Here is a 16,767-nt window from a genome sequence, read left to right on the forward strand (position 1 = left end):
CCATTCCCAGGGACAAGTGCTGGAAAGTAGGATGAGAATAGGAAGGTGCCCATTTTTTGACTGCTGCAGACTTGATGGGTTGAAGGACATTTTTCTGTGCCATCGGCTAGAAGAACACAACAAGCCAGGCAGCATCAGAAGGTGCAGACGTCAACATTTTGGGTACAACTCTTCCTGAAGAAACATTGACTTCTCCACCTGCTAATGCTGCCTGGCTCGCTGTGTTCTTCCAGCCTCATGCTTATGTACTGTGGATTCCAGCATCTGCAGGTTTTTGTTTGTCTCTAAGTAGGCCAGACTGGGTGAGGCTGGCAGATTTCCCTCTCTCAAGGCCTTTGTTGTTAAAATCTATCAATATACATGAGACAAATGTTCATCCTCATGCCTACTCCACCATTCAGTAGGATCATGGCTGATCCTCACATCCAGTTTTCTGTGTTTTTCCTTTAAGCCTTCATCCACAAGACATGACTCACAATATGCCACAGTCTATGTTAACACCAGACCTCAGGAACAACAAACAGGAAATTATGTGAACGCAATATAACTTTTAATAATTGCTGATAAACTAAGCAACAAAATCTCTTTACATCAGAACTATACAAAAAAAAGTTCAACTATACAACAGAGGCAAGAGACCCTGTCCGGATCCTTACTTGTGGGGGGGGGGGGGGGGGGGGAGAGGAGATCACATTCACCTGCACTCGGTGATTAAACCTCATCCAAAAATCACTTTTGCAGACACGTGATCAACAAATACAACTGAAATCAGTGCCTTTTGTTTTGTCACTGTGAGCAACTGGCCTCTACCACAGAGACCCTCAAACACAAAATCGTTCCCTCCCCATATCCCAATTCACTAATGACAGCTCCACGGTGCAGGATTGAAGGCCAGATGTCGGCAAGTTCATTCAGTTGCTTCAGAAATCCTGAGAAGACAAGAGGCGAGAACTAGAGGGGCAGCATTCAGGGTCAACATGGGATACAGTAACAGCAAGACTGATTGAAATCAGATTCCCCCCCCCCCCCAGATAGCTGCAGAATGGTTTGGTGAAAATTACAGACGACTTGGGGTCAGATGGATGGCCCTCCAGCTTGATCTGATTACCTACCCATGCCCCACCCTGCATGCTTTCATCACCCCATTCCATGATTCTTCCACTTCTATGTCATAGCCGAACAGCTTTGGCTTGGACTCGCTGGTGTTCAAAGGAACGACAGGGGAGGGGGATCTGATTGAGACACAAAGTGAGACTGCTGACTTATTCGCTGAGCTTGTAAGTTTGTTTGCAGGAATTTCACCACTGTACCAGCGCGCCTCCAGATGAAGCGTTGGTGTTCTGTCCTGCGTGCATATGTTTACGTGATCCCAGTTTGCTGAGGTGGGTGCCATCACTTCCGGCTTTGTTTGTTAATGGTTGGCATATGGGGTCTAACTTGACATATTTGTTAATGGACTTCTGGGTGGAGTGTAAACAAACTTACCAGCTCAGCGAGCAAGTCAACATACTCACCCACAATCTCAGCTACAAATCTTCAAATATATAAAATGCTCAAGGGGGTTAATAAGATAAGGGCATTGGCTTTAAAAGGCAACCATGTAGGGGTTTATAAAATCATGAGGGGCATGGATAGGGTGAATAGACAAAATCTTTTCCCCTAGGGTGGGGAGTCCAAAACCAGACGGCACAGGTTTAGGGTGAGAGGGGAAAGATATAAAGGAACCGAAGGGGCAACTTTTTCACACAGAGGGTGGTGCATGTATGAAATGAGCTGCCAGAGGAAGTGGTGGAGGCTGGTACAATTACAGTATTTAACAGGCACCTGGATGGGCACGTGAATAGGAAGGTTTAGAGTAACATGGACCAAGTCATAGAGATGTACAGCACGGAAACGGACCCTTCAACTCATCCATGCCAACCAGTTGTCCCCAACCAATCCAGTCCCATCTGCCAGCACCCTGCCCATGTCCCAGTGCAGGGGTCAGCACGGGCAAGTTGGACCAAAGGGTCTGTTTTTGTGTTGTACATCCGTTGCACAAGGAGGAACGTCTGTTATAGTCTTGAACAAGAGGAAGGAGCTTCAAAGCTGAGGTAAGAAGAAACTATTACATTCAGAGGTTTGTGAAGCTGTGGAACTTGTCCCAGAGGGCAGTGCAGGCAGAATAAATCACCAGATTCAAGAAAGAAATAGATACATTTCTGGTGAAAAAGCAGGCTAAAAGGCTATGGGGATGAGGTAGGAAAGAGGAGTCAAGACCAGGATAGGATCAGCCATGATCATATTTAATGGTGGACAGAGGTAAGGGCTGAACTGTCTGCTCCAGCTCCTAACTCCTGTCCTCCCACCTTAAAATTATTCAAAGACATTTGAGCAGAGCTCCAAAGACTGAGGACCTGTGACAAAAAAGTCCTTCTCTTCGGTTTTAAATGGGGGAGCCCTGGTTTTTAAATAGCAGTTAGAGAATGACATTCAAGGGAGCAACTGAGATTTACTGAAATGGTCCCACTGTTGGGGGAATTATAACTATGTGCACGAATATGGAGACACTTCATGATGAATGGCTCACATAGGGTAAACAAACAACTGTTCCCAGAAATTGGAGGATGATAAACAGAAAACACAATGAAGTTAACTGACAAAAGAACCAAAGGTGACAGAGTCTTAAACACGTACAGCACAGAAACAACTCGTCCATGCCGACCAGATATCTTAAATCAATTTAGTCGCATTTGGGCCACATCTCTCTAAACCCTTCTTCTTCATGTGCCCATAGAGATTTAAAAAATTATGAGGAGCATGATTAGGATAAATTAGACAAAGTCTTTTCCCTGGGGTGGGGAAGTCCAGCACTAGGGGGCACAGGTTTAAGATGAGAGGGGATAGGTATAAAAGAGACCCAAGGGGCAACTTTTTCATGCAGAGGGTGGTACGTGTATGGAATGAGCTGCCAGAGGAAGTGGTGGGGACTGGTACAATTCCAACATCTAAAAGGCATTTGGATGGGTATATGAATAGGAAGGGTTTGGAGGGATATGGGCCGGGTGCTGGCAGGTGGGACTAGATTAGGTTGGGATATCTGGACGGCATGGATGGGTTGGACCGAAGGGTCTGTTTCCATGCTGCACATCTCTGTGACTCTTAAGTGTTGTTCTTGTACCAACCTCCACCATATCATCTGGTCAAAAGAAAACAAAAAATTCCACAGTATTTTTGGGTTTTTAAGACTTCCATTTGGTGGACGAATCTCTGACCATGAAACATGGATTCTCTTTCTTTTACTTCTTCCCAGGGTGTGGGTGTCACCTACAAAGCTGGCACTTGTTGCTATCGAACTGAGGATGGTTTAAGTGAACCCACAGCCAATATGGTTCACAGTGTCACATGTAGACCAGGAAAGGACAGCAGACTTCCCCTTCCCTAAAGGAAGCTGAGGCCCAGACTTATGTTGTGGGGACTCAGGTTCAAATCCCAGCACAGCAGCTGCTCCATCTAAAATTCAATTCACCAAAAACCTGGAATTGAAAAGTGAAGGTGACTATTAATAACAGCTAAAATCCATCTGGTTCATGGATTCCTTTTCAGGAAGAAAATCTGCTATCCTTACAACGTGACTGACTCCGAACTGTCCTCAGAAATAGCTGAACAAGCCACAAAAGATCAAGAGGTAATCAATCAGAGATGGGCAACATGTACTGAGTTTACCAGCAGCACTGACATCCTGTGAAAAACATAAACGAAAAGAAATAATGATTCATGGACATGGAGGGGGTGGGAAGAGGCAGGGCGAGGGGCCATTACCTCAAAAAAGTAAAATCAGATCATTCAGGGGTAATGTCAGGAAGCACTTCCTCAGATAAAAAGTTAGTGGAAATGTGAACCCCTCCTCCCCAACTTCTAAAAACTGGCCATTGGGACTTTAAAATACAGAGCAGGTTGGATCGAGTTGTAGATGGAATAGGCTTAAGGAGGTCAATGGTCTCCTTCCGGTTACTGTGCAGCACGTTTGAGGGGGGAGATAGGCTCAGGTATTTCAGTGTGAACAGGCACAGTTACTTACATCAATGTCGAGGATACTGGAGTCGAACAGATCCTGCAACAGACCAGCTCGGCCCTGTCTGATCGGCGGAGCCTGAAAGAGTGAGACACACACACAATCATAGAAAGGATTTCAAGACAGCTACAAGCCTGCTGCATATAGGTCCCTGGACGTCAACACAGAGGGAGATGGCAGTGAGTTGGCAAACACCCAATACAGGCCAGCCGTGGCTCAATGACTCTCATTTCAGCCTATTGAGTAGGTAACCTAAGATGACAACCAACTAACTGCAGTGCTGCCATGTGGTTAGTCATTTAAAAGTACCATCGTGGGCGGGGTAGGGTCAGTCAGTGCCACAGGAGCGTCACATCAATCCAATGTCAGTCGGCACCGAGGGAGCGCCGCACCATCGAAAGGTCAGTCAGCATCGAGGGAGCACCACACCAGCAAAGGGTCAGTCAGTGCCGCAGGAGTGCCACATCAATCCAATGTCAGTCAGCACTGAGGGAGCGCCGCACCATCGAAGGGTCAGTCAGCATCAAGGGAGCACCAGACCATCGAAGGGTCAGTCAGCACCGAGGGAGCACTGCACCGTCGAAGGGTCAGTCAGCATCGAGGGAGCACCGCACCATCGAAGGGTCAGTCAGCACCGAGGGAGCACTGGACCATCGAAGGGAATATCGGTGCCGAGGGAGCACCGCACCGTTGAAGGGTCAGTCAGCACCAAGGGAGCGTCGCACCATCGGATGGTCAGTGTTTTGGGAGCACTGATCGTGCCTTGTCCCACACCCTGCCTCCAAGGCCCCTCTACAGATACTGACCAGACTGATCTCGCTGTTTGCATCAGAATGCTCGCTCGTGGCATCTGATATAATTTCTCCTGTCTCTGACTCTTCACCATCTTCCTCCATCAGACTGAGCCTGAGAAAGAGAGAGAGAGAGATAAAACAACATACCCATGAAACTGAGCATCGGAGAGAATTACACATAGAAGAACGATGCTGAACAGAGAAGAGGCCCCTTTCCTGTGGTTCCCCCCCTCCCATATTCCACCCCACCCCAACCACCCATTTCAGGCTGCTCTGTTGCATGAAGAACCAACCCAGCTGGAGAAACCGAAACTCATCTGACCCTGCCACTTCACTCACTCTGCCCTACTCCAGTTCAGCTACTACATTCCAGAACCAACCTTGCCTCAGAGTCCTCAAGCCCTCCTTACACCCAGTAAAGGCACACTGCCTACAGCCCCTCCATCTCTGCTTCACCCCCACCCACAACAGAAAATCAAAGACCACCCCCCCCACCAACTCCCTGCTTCTGAGAGGAATGCATTATCCATTGAGTTAAACTGATGCAATGGGCCCTGATGCTGACACAAGCCTCCCCCGTCCTGGTCTTTGCTCAGTCTGATAGCGGTGAGGCACCCAACCTGACTTTCCACCTTCAAATCACAATGCTGCCCCCTTGACACTGACTTCCCCCTCCCCCTCACCATGTCAGCACTGCCTGCCCCATGACACTAACATTCCCAGTGACAGAGTTGCCCTGCGACGCCACTCCCCCGCGTTGCTGTCCCTCTCCCGGTGTTGAGCTTTAACGCCAGATCCGCTGTCACACTGTTGCCCCATGATACCGGTCTCCTCTCCCCGGAGCTGCCAAGGAGCTGGGGTTAAACACAGACGGTGAGGTCGAAGCGCGCAAATCACCAAAACCCAGTGACGTACAGCTGCTGTTTCTTGTGCCGCTGTCGCATTCGGTTCTTCTGCTGCCGGTCCTTCTGAACTTTCTTGTTCTGCCTCTGCGACTCAAGCCAGGAATGACTGGAGAAGAAGGGGAAAAGGAACAGGACATTAGGTGCCTCACACAGGCAGCCACACGATCATACGGACAGCAAACTGGCTTCGGTGAAAGGGGTGTGGATGGAATACTCGTCGACGGTGTTAGTGGTGGAAATGAAAGACAGTCCCAGAAGCTCTTCATTGCCTGCAAGAAGCCTGGCTTAATCTTTCGGACTGCAACCCAAACCTACCTTTGTGTAAATTCAGACTCTGACCCCTTCTCCGAATCCTGGTCATCAGAGCTCTGCAGACTTCGCGTGTCCCACTGGGGTGGTCTCAGGATGGTCGAGGTCAGTATCGGAGTTCTCAGTTTACCGCCCACGGGCACGCTGCCACCACTCTGCAGCCACACACCATCCGAACTCATATCTGAAACTGGACACAGACACGCAGACGTGCGCAGTCAGCAACACTCACAGCCTAATTAATTACAGAGATCCAGAAGCAGCCATGATCCCCTCTCCCGTCCCACACTATCTTCCCAAATGGGGTTCCAGGTCCAATTCTGCAAACCAGGCCCACCAGCACAAAAAACAAACGCTTTGAGAGATGGGGTGGAGGCATGAAGCCTGTCAGGGAGATCTATTTATTTTTTGTTTTACAGGATGTTGGCAAGATTAATGCTTGTTTCCTATTCCCCATTGCCTTTTGAGGCCAGCTAACAGTCAGCTACACTGAGTGTGGGTCTGGGATAACACGTAGGTCAGGCCAGGTAAGGACATGAGTGACCTACAAGCAGTTCTGCGATAACACATTTTTCATTAACACCATTGGGCGAATGGGGAATGCAGTTTCCATAGCGTGAACTTTTAAAGTGCGTGTCACCTGTAAGGCGATTAGATTGCCAACATTTTTAGGTGTTGTTTGTACTCTGCGATTTTTGTCTAATTTAAATTTAAATTTCACATGCGAAGTTTAGATTTGAACCCACACCTCCGGAACATGAGCCTTTTTAGATTAGATTACATTACTTACAGTGTGGAAACAGGCCCTTCGGCCCAACAAGTCCACACCGACCGGCCGAAGCGCAACCCACCCATACCCCTACATTTACCCCTTTACCTAACACTACAGGCAATTTAGCATGGCCATTTCACCTGACCTGCACATCTTTAGACTGTGGGAGGAAACCACAGGGGAGAATGTGCAAACTCCACACAGTCAGTGGCCTGAGGCGGGAATTGAACCCGGGTCTCTGGCGCTGTGAGGCAGCAGTGCTAACCACTGTGCCACCGAGCCTTGTTGGCCGGAATACTGGTTACTGGACTATTGGTTACATTACTACGAGACCATTGTGTTTGTTGTGAGGGAAAGGATGCAGACTCATGGGGAGGAGCAGGATATTAGAAAGGGGAGCTTTGGAGAGGGTGCAGAAATCAGTGAGATGGAGCCCAAGGATGGGGACCGAAGGTGGGTTACAGAATCCTGGGGCACAGAGGATGGTTTTGGGATGTTGCAGTCCTTCCACTTCTTACCTTCCAGCCTCCTCCTCTTGGCAGACGATGTTGGTGCTTTTTTGCTGCGGGTACTCAACGTCCTGCTGCTGATCACAGACACGGTGTCATCCTCCCCCCGAGCCAGCAGCGAGCGACGGTACAAGGTCAGCGGGAGCCAGCCCTGGGTGCTCAGGTTGATGGGAGCCGGGAACGTCTTGTCCAGGTAGCTGAGGCTGCGAGCAGAAGAGCGGGTTAGCAGAGCATCACCACCAACACGGAACTGGGACGGCACGGCAGCTTACTGGAGGAGAGGGAAGGGGTTTGGGGGAGAGGTGGGGTAGGGGAAAGGGAGGTGGAGGAGTGGGAAGAGAGGGAGGTGTAGTGGGGGGAGAGGGGGTTGGGGGAGCAGGGGAGGGGGGATAGTTTGGATTAGGTGGTGGGTGACAGGTGGGTTGGGTAGTTGGGGGAGGGTGGGACTGGGAGTGGTCGGGGGAGGGGTGGGATTGGTTGGGTAGGACATGGGGAGCAGGGTAGGTCGGAATGCCCAACGGAAGGTCAGTGCAGACTCAATGGCCCAAATGCCCTGTTTCCACACTGTAGGAATTCTATGATGCTGTGATCTGCCATCTCCCTACCATGTCAACATAGTCTTCTTCGACAATGCTCGTGTGAACTGTCTGGGATGTTGCACTACACTGGAGATGCTACACAGATTATTTCTTGTTCCACATGCACAGACCCAGGAATAATAAACTGTGCAAAGTTGAACCCAGGCTCGCCCACACACCCTGCGTCCATGCACCTAGCCTGAGCTTACTCACACTGCCTTCTTGTCCTGACGCAGCAGTTTGACTGAGAATTCACTGACGACATCGAGGAACAGCAGATTCTGGGGAGGCAAGTCTGAAGCACTCGGATGATACTGCTGGAAGGCGAATCTTATCCCATCCCTACAACGAGAAGGAGCAGACCAGAGGCAGGAGAAAGTGTTCAGAATACAGGCAAATAAATCAGAGACAAACTACAGATGGTGAATAAATGCTCACAACTTTTATGTAAACCCATTCACAGATGTGGATGTGATTGGCAAGGCTAGCATTCATTGCCCAGCCCTAACTGTCCTTGATAAAGTGATGGTCAGTTGCCCTCTTGAACTGCTACAGAACCTGGCCTGTAAATGCAATTACAACACTGTTAGGGAGTTCCAGGATTTTGCCCCAGTGACACTGAAGTAATGATATATTTCCAAGTCAGGATGCCATTTGGCTCTGAAGGGGACTTGCAAACAGTGTGTTCCCATCCTTCTGCTTGGTCCTTCCCAACAGGAGGAGTTGGGGTCTGCACAGCGCTGCTGAAAGAGCCTTGGTGTGTTGTGGCAGTGTATCCTATATATGGTCCACGCTGCTGGCACTGTACACTGGTTGTGGAAGGAGTTAACTTTAACCTATAGGATGCCTGTTAAGCAGGCTACTATGTTGTGGATAGTTTTGAGCTTCTTCGGTACTGTTGGAGCCACATCCATCCAGATACAGGGGGAATATTCCGTCACACTTGTGCCTTGTCAATGCTGGACAGGCTTTGCAGAGTCAGAGAAGGAGTTACCCACTACGAGATTCCCAACCTCTGTCCTAGCCACCTTCAGGTCCACACCCCCCTAGGACCCACCCTCCCATTCTGGCACTTTCCCCTGCCACTGCAGGAACTGTAAAACCTGTGCCCACACCTCCTCCCTCACCTCTATCCAAGGCCCTAAAGGAGCCTTCCACATCCATCAAAGTTTTACCTGCACATCCACTAATATCATTTATTGTATCCGTTGCTCCCGATGTGGTCTCCTCTACATTGGGGAGACTGGGCGCCTCCTAGCAGAGCGCTTTAGGGAACACCTCAGAGACACCTGCACCAATCAACCAAACCGCCCCGTGGCCCAACATTTCAACTCCCCCTCCCACTCTGCCGAGGACATGGAGGTCCTGGGCCTCCTTCACCGCCGCTCCCTCACCACCAGACGCCTCATCTTCCGCCTCGGAACACTTCAACCCCAGGGCATCAATGTGGACTTCAACAGCTTCCTCATTTCCCCTTCCCCCACCTCACCCTAGTTCCAAACTTCCAGCTCAGCACTGTCTCCTTGACTTGTCCGACCTGCCTATCTTCTTTTCCACCTATCCACTCCACCCTCTCCTCCTTGACCTATCACCTTCATCTCCTCCCCCACTCACCCATTGTACTCTCTGCTACTCTCTCCCTACCCCCACGCTCCTCTAGCTTATCTCTCCACGCTTCAGGCTCACTGCCTTTATTCCTGATGAAGGGCTTTTGCCCGAAACGTCGATTTCGCTGCTCGTTGGATGCTGCCTGAACTGCTGTGCTCTTCCAGCACCACTAATCCACCTTTAAAGTGATAGAGTTCAGCCAGAAACAATTTTTCTCAATTGACTTCCATTTCCCCTCAACCCTAGAATTATTTGTCTGCTTGTACTATTCGTAACGGCAACACATGTAACGTGAAAAAATATTGTTTAAGTATCACCCTGTCCCAGACCATAAATGTCTGCAAGCCACTCGGTCATATTCTCAGGTGGCACAGTAGCTCAGTGGTTAGCACTATGCCTTATTGTACCAGGGACCAAGGACCAAGGTTTGATTCCACACTCAGGCAACTTTCTGTGTGAAGTTTGATATCCTCTCTGCTTGGGTTTCCTCAGAGTATTCCAGTTTCCTCCCACAGTCCAAAGATATGCAGGTTAGGGTGGATTGGCTGTGCTAAATTGCCCATAGTGTCTAGGGATGTGCAGGCTTTGTGGATTAGCCATGGGGAATGTAGGGTTACAGGGATAGGGTAGGGAGATGGGTCTCGGTGGGCTGATCTTCGGAGGGTTGGCGTGCATCTGATGGGCTGAATGGCCTGCTTGCACATTGTAGGGATGCTGTGATTCTCAGCCAATGATACAGATGCTTCCTGCAAACATTACAAGACTGAAAGCTCTGCGTGCCCACTGCACAATACTATCGCAACATTCAAAACTGCACTTAGCATCCAGAGACACACATCCTGCTTCCTAAACCCTTCACTGCCTTCCCCATAACAGTCCAGATCCAAGTTCCCATACTCACAAATGCAGCGATACCACAGACTGCCTGTTCTTGATCAGGTCTATCCCAAAGGTCAGTGCAAACCTCCTGCCGAGATCTTTAATGGTGCAGAAAGCAACAGAGGATCGGTCGATGACAGGGCCCTGATCTTGGACTAGTTCGTTGAACAACTAAAAGGTGGAAGACAAAACACAGTGAGGACAAAACTGGTAAAATATAATGTCAAAAGGACTCTGTGTTGGGGGTGTCCAGAACTAGAGGGTATAGGGTTTGGGTTGGAGCAGGAAGATTTAAAAGGGACTTAAGGGACAATCTTTTCACACAGAGGGTGGTGAGTGTATGGAATGAGCTGCCAGAGGAAGTGGTGGAGGCTGGTACAATTCCAACATTTAAAAGGCATCTGGATGGGTCAATGAATAGGAAGGATTTAGAGGGATATGGGCCAAGAGCTGGCAAATGGGACTAGATTGGGTTGGGATATCTGGTCGGCATGGATGAGTTGGACCGAAGGGTCTGTTTCCATGCTGTACATCTCTAGGACTCTGTAATTCAGGTAGATAGCAATGTACATTTGGTGACCTCATTGGGTTAAATGGGAGTCGTTTCCAAACAGCCTCCTGTTGTGCTGGAAGACTGATCATGCTGACACACTCACCTGCTGTAAACTGAGCAGGAGAGTCTTGGCACACTCCACTTTATCAATCAGCCGTGCTTTAGCCAGCATCTCCTTGATAATGTCACCATAGTCACCATAGTACTGCAATGAAGAGGACAGAGCTATCAATGTTTGACCCCAGACCATTGGTCCATAGGGCCCTATTCATTTGTAACTTGCTCAGCATCTCCCCAACCGCCTGTAAGCTGTCACTCCAATCCACATGCACCACTTGCTCTATATCCTCATACTTCTCGAAATTAAATGCACCCTGCTACCTCCAACCTACTGACCTCAGACAAAATGTAACTCTACTTCAGAATCCTACAGCCCATCAAAATCCTTCCCCAGCCCCTTGTTCATTTCTCCACCATGGAGCCTGCTACACTGTTCCCCCAGACTACACAGACCTTGTCCCGCTCATCCCTTACCCTACACCCACACCAACATATCTGAATCCACACCTTTCATTCTAGATCTCCAAATGTTCTTAGTGGTGGTGATGGGAGAAGAGAAACAAAACTTAATGGCCCAGCCACCCACCCCAGTCCCTTCAACCAAGACTGAGCAGCCCCCTGCCACTTAGGTTGTGGTGAGTTGTTTGACCAATGGGGGCCATTGTGGTGGAGGAAATAGAATGCAAGCCCTGTGTGGCATCAGAAGTAGCTTCTCTCACCCGACTGAGCCACTAGCCCTACAAGTCAGCGCAGGTCAGGACTACCCTTACTTTCATGTAGTGTTTGAAGATGTCAGCTGCGGTCCTCAGATCCACCATGTTATAGATTACAAGTTTACAGAATCCAGCCAGGAAATTCCTCCTCTTGTGCAGCATCTCAATCTTCAACGTCTCATCTTAATTCAAGGAAATCAAGGAAATTAATATTGAACCAGAGCCAAGGGAAGTCCCACAACATGATAAAAGTTTTGAGTTGAAGTCAACATGGACAGCTGCTAAGGGAGGCTGCCGGAGCTTGCCATCATCTTCCAAGCATCCGTAGATATGGGGGAGGCACCAGAATATTGGTGAGCGGCAAATATGGCACCCTTATTCAAGAACGGGTATGATGGAGAACAGAATAACCACCGTGGGGTGGGCGGGGTGGAAACTTAAGAAAAGCATTTGGAGAGGTTTGAATTAATTAAGGAGAATCAGCGCAGATCTATAAAAGGAAGATTGCGTTAACCTAATCTGATTTTATTTTTGATTGAAGTACAGAAAAAACATGGAGCTTGTCGTCTACTGAGATATTAAGTTTTTTTTTAAAAAACTAACTACTCCTTATAAAAGGTTGGATAACAAAACTAAGGCCCATAAAATAGACTAGTTAGCGTAAAGTTGGGGGAAAAATTCGAGAGCAAATCAGCTGGTCTTGGTAAATGGTTGCTTTGTTTTTTTAAAGTCTCCTTAGAGGATAGTAGGCAGTGGTGTTTCCCTCAGGGTCAGTACCAGGACTGTATTTGGTTTTGACATTGGTATAAATGGCTTGGGGTACTGGAATACAGATAAAATCATAACAGAATTCCTACAGTGCAGAAGCAGGCCATTTCATCCATAGAGTCCACACCAACACTCCAAAGATAATCCCACCTGGACCCACCCCAACTAACCCTATCCCCGTAACTCTGCATGTCCCATGGCTAATTTTACCTGACCTACACATCCCTGGACACTATGGGTAATTTAGCACGGCCAATCCACCCTAACCTGCACATCTTTGGATTGTGGGAGGAAACCAGAGCACCCAGAGGAAACCCATGCAGGCACGGGGAGAATGTGCAAACTCCACACAGACAGTCGGCTGAGGCTGGAATTGAACCAGTCACCCAGGCCCCGTGAGGCAGCAGTACTAACCACTGAGCCACCCTGACAACATTTTCTGATGGTATCAAACTTGGAGGTCTGCCACACTTGGAGGAGTCGTCCAAGGAACAGGAGAATCGACGTTTCGGGCATAAGCCCTTCTTCCTGAAGAAGGGCTTATGCCCGAAACGTCGATTCTCCTGTTCCTTGGATGCTGCCTGACCTGCTGCGTTTTTCCAGCAACACATTTTCAACTCTGATCTCCAGCATCTGCAGTCCTCACTTTCTCCACACTTGGAGGATACCAATCCAGACTCTAAAAGGACAGAAATAGGCTGGCAGAATTGGCAGGTATAAGAAATAGAATTTAATGCTGAGAACACAAGGTGATGCATTTTCACAGAAGGGTTAGACAGAGGCAATGCAGAGTTAATGGCATTGTTCTAAATAGAGTGCAATCACATGGGGGCATTATAAAATTTATAAAGTTCTATAAATTAGAATAATGCGTTCAGTTTTGGTCACCACATTTTAGGAAGGTAAGCATCCCAGAGGGTTCCAGGGGTAAGGGATTTTAACTCCAAGGCAAGTTTGGAAACAGTGGAGTTGTTCACTTCCAAGAGAAGGAGTGACTTAGTTGCAGTCTACAAGATTATTGCATGCTTCGACATTGCAGCTTTGTAAAACGAAAACCCACTGGAGTCCCTCACCATCTCCATCCTCCTCCAGTTCCACAAACACATGGTCCATGACAAAACTTAGCAACTCAGACACCAGTGGAAGGTCAGCAGTGAAGACCAGGGGCTGGAGATCGTCGTGACCATCCCTCATCATCTGCGAACTGAAGATTACCAGCAGGTCACACAGCAGGATGAAGGACTGCAGAACAGCAAACAGGGAGATTACCAGCAGAAAGAGACAGTTATCAACCAGGAAATCCAGCATGCAGCTCAAAGCTATCGCACAATACCTGGAGTGTGATGTTTTGTGATTAATTCCACAGCACTGTCTGTCGGTGCACAGTTATCTCGTTATAAGGAGAGAGATCGTGTGAGCAAGCCACAGCACGCACACACCTATTATCAGGTTCTCAGACAACTGTTCACTGCCCAGCCCTGAGACTCTAAGACCGTACATAGAATCGTAGAATAGATCATAGAATCCCTTCAGTGTGGAAGCAGGCCATTTGGCCCATCAACTCCCCACCCTGACCCAACCCATCCCTGCATTTACCCATGGCCAATCTACCCAGCTTGCTCATCCCCAAACACCACGGTCAATTCAGCACGGTCAATCCACCTAACCTGCACATCTTTGGACTGCGGGAGGAAACTGGAGCACCCAGAGGAAACCCACACAGACAGTGTGCAAATTCCACACAGACAGTCGCCCGAGAGTGGAATCAACCGGGTCCCTGGTGCAGTGCACTGCTAACCACTGAGCCACCGTGAAGGTGCTGCCTCTTGGAGAACAGTTCCACAGCTGCACATGTGTACAAAGGAGGGCAGCAGCAAGGTTGGAGCACTTCGGTGGGACATAATGAGGGTACTGATCGATGGGGAGGACGGGAATGGGATCTGACTGCACAAGGGCCCAAGCGCATTCAGCTTGCATTCACTAACCTGTTCTCTCACTCTGGCGCTGACATTGGACAGGCCATGCTGACACATGATGAAGACTTTGTTCCGTTGCTTCCTCAGTCTGATGATTTGCTCCTGTGAATAGCAACAAGTGCACATTTAGTGGTAATAAGCAGGTGTCTACCCACCCATTCCATTCCTCCAGACACCCCCTACCCTCCTCAGCCAGGCTCCAGCTCAGCTGATGGTGTCTTAAATGGTGTTTGTGCAGGGGTAAATGGTCTGACAAAAGGATCTATTAAGCAGTGCAACCTGGCTGTATTTGGGAAGCAATTTGATTGGCTTATTCAGATTGCAAAGCTTTTGATAAATTTCCAAAAACAAACTGATGGGGATGAGGATCAATAACAAGGGGGCGTAATTTTAAGGTGAAAGGTATGAGGGCTCAGAGGGGATTTGAGGAAAGTTATTTTCATCCAGAAATGTTGGCATTCTGAAATGCATTGCCTAGAAGTGTAGTTGAGGTGGAAAACTTCAAAAATCTTTAACAAGTACTTCAAGTGTCACGCATTCAAACTATGAGCTTAGTGTCCATAAGGACCCTCACCAACTTTTACAGATGCAACATAGAAATCAATCTATCTGGGTGCACATGGCAACAGCTCTGCCCAGGACCATGAGAAACTACAGAAAATAATGAACACAGCCCAGAAGCCAACCACCTCCCAACCACAACCTTCCTAATGAAGGGCTTAATGTCTGAAACGTCAACTCTCCTGCTGCTCAGATGCTCCCTGACCTGTTGTGCTCTTCCAGTGCCACACTTTTCAACTCCCATCCACAGACTTCATCGACATCCCTCATTGCCACGGAAACGCTGCCACATCATCAAAGACCCCCTCCATCCCCAGTAATACTTTCTTCCAACCTCTTCAGTCAGGGAGATCTAGAAGCTTGGACACATGCAGGTTCAAGAACAGCTTCTTCCCTGCTGTTTTCAGACTGCTGAATGGACCTCTCCAATTTCAAATCTAACGTTGATCTTGCTGTTGTGCACCTCCTCTGGAGTTGCATGCCTTCGCTCTAAGCGATCTACACGTCCTTGTTTGTTATGATCTGCCTGTACTGCTCACAAAATGAAACCTTTAACTGTACTGTAGGTACAGGTGACAGCAATAAATTCAATTAAATTAAGTAGTGCTGGAAGGTGGGGCGAGTGTAGATTTAGTGCAACTTTGGTAGTACAGACCAAATGGGCTAAAGAGCCTCTGCTGTGTCAAGCGGTTCTATCAACCTAAAGGTGATTCCCACGCCAAACCCACAATGGGAGGCGCAAACTGCAATCAACAGATAACACTAACAAACCAAATTATCTGGGAACAAAAAATAATGTCCATGTGCCTTCCTAATTGCTTACTGAAGCACAATATTAACATTGTGTTCCATGTGCAAGGACATGCAGGTTGTTCTGAATTCAAATATTGCTCTCCCCATTCATAAAAAAAAATTCCACTTGTGTTTTTCTGACTGAAGTGGATACGTTCACTTTGCTGCACTGTATTCAGTTTGGCATGGTCTTGCCCACTGACTCAAACCATCTCTCAGCTGCTTGTTGTAGGTCCTCCTCAGCTGCTTAGGATTACACCTGTCACTGCATCATCAATAAACTTCAAGACGTGACACCTAAGTCAATAATGTAGAAGTGCCAGCGTTGGAATAGAGTTTTCAAAATTAAAAATCATATGACACCAGGTTATAGTCCAACAGGTTTGTTTGAAATCACAAGCACAGCCCCTTCATCAGGTGAAGTGAAAGAGAAGAGTACACAAACACACAGTTTCTAGGTCGAGAGATCAAATGGTTATACAACCAGTGTGAATGGAGTGTCGAATAATAGGTCTCTGCAGGTAACCAAGAGTGCCCTATAAACAACTCTCCTCTAATATTCTCAGTCCTTTGGTGTTCCTTAGTTCCACCCAAACTGACTCCACATGTAGATTTTCAGAGTTGAGAAATCTAATATCAATGTCCCATCCTTCACAGTCAGAGGTCTCCATGCCTCCTTCAATCTGCCCATCCCCGATAAAAGCTAAATATCCTCAATTATTTATTTTACAACTTGTTAATTATGTCACTTTAATGGCTATAACACCAAACCAAAGTAGTTTGGGCACTCTTGGTCACCCCCAGAGATTTATTATTTGACACTCCATTTGTATGATCTTTTGATCTCTCTGCCTATCAACTCTGTGTGTGCGCTCCCCTCTCTCACTACACCTGACGAAGGTGATGCACTCCGAAAGCTTGTGATTTCAAATAAAC

General features: G+C 48.1%; 1 protein-coding gene across 1 annotated transcript in view; it reads right to left on the reverse strand.

Moving 5' to 3' along the window:
* Positions 1 to 519: 519 nt before the first annotated feature.
* Positions 520 to 16,767, reverse strand: part of LOC140492588 (cohesin subunit SA-2-like) — a 55,720-nt gene continuing 39,472 nt past the window's right edge. Inside the window, exons 26-37 of the mRNA XM_072591574.1 lie at positions 14,488 to 14,580; positions 13,576 to 13,744; positions 11,792 to 11,916; positions 11,065 to 11,166; positions 10,431 to 10,579; positions 8,135 to 8,263; positions 7,353 to 7,546; positions 6,069 to 6,252; positions 5,764 to 5,859; positions 4,861 to 4,960; positions 4,061 to 4,132; positions 520 to 929 (exon numbers count right to left, since the gene is read on the reverse strand). Of these exons, the coding sequence (XP_072447675.1) occupies positions 921 to 929; positions 4,061 to 4,132; positions 4,861 to 4,960; positions 5,764 to 5,859; positions 6,069 to 6,252; positions 7,353 to 7,546; positions 8,135 to 8,263; positions 10,431 to 10,579; positions 11,065 to 11,166; positions 11,792 to 11,916; positions 13,576 to 13,744; positions 14,488 to 14,580 (1,422 nt within the window). The 3' untranslated portion in view covers positions 520 to 920. The remainder of the gene's footprint in view (positions 930 to 4,060; positions 4,133 to 4,860; positions 4,961 to 5,763; positions 5,860 to 6,068; positions 6,253 to 7,352; positions 7,547 to 8,134; positions 8,264 to 10,430; positions 10,580 to 11,064; positions 11,167 to 11,791; positions 11,917 to 13,575; positions 13,745 to 14,487; positions 14,581 to 16,767) is intronic.

This window comes from Chiloscyllium punctatum, chromosome 21 (assembly GCF_047496795.1).
Source record: "Chiloscyllium punctatum isolate Juve2018m chromosome 21, sChiPun1.3, whole genome shotgun sequence".
Classification (NCBI taxonomy): Eukaryota; Metazoa; Chordata; class Chondrichthyes; order Orectolobiformes; family Hemiscylliidae; genus Chiloscyllium; species Chiloscyllium punctatum.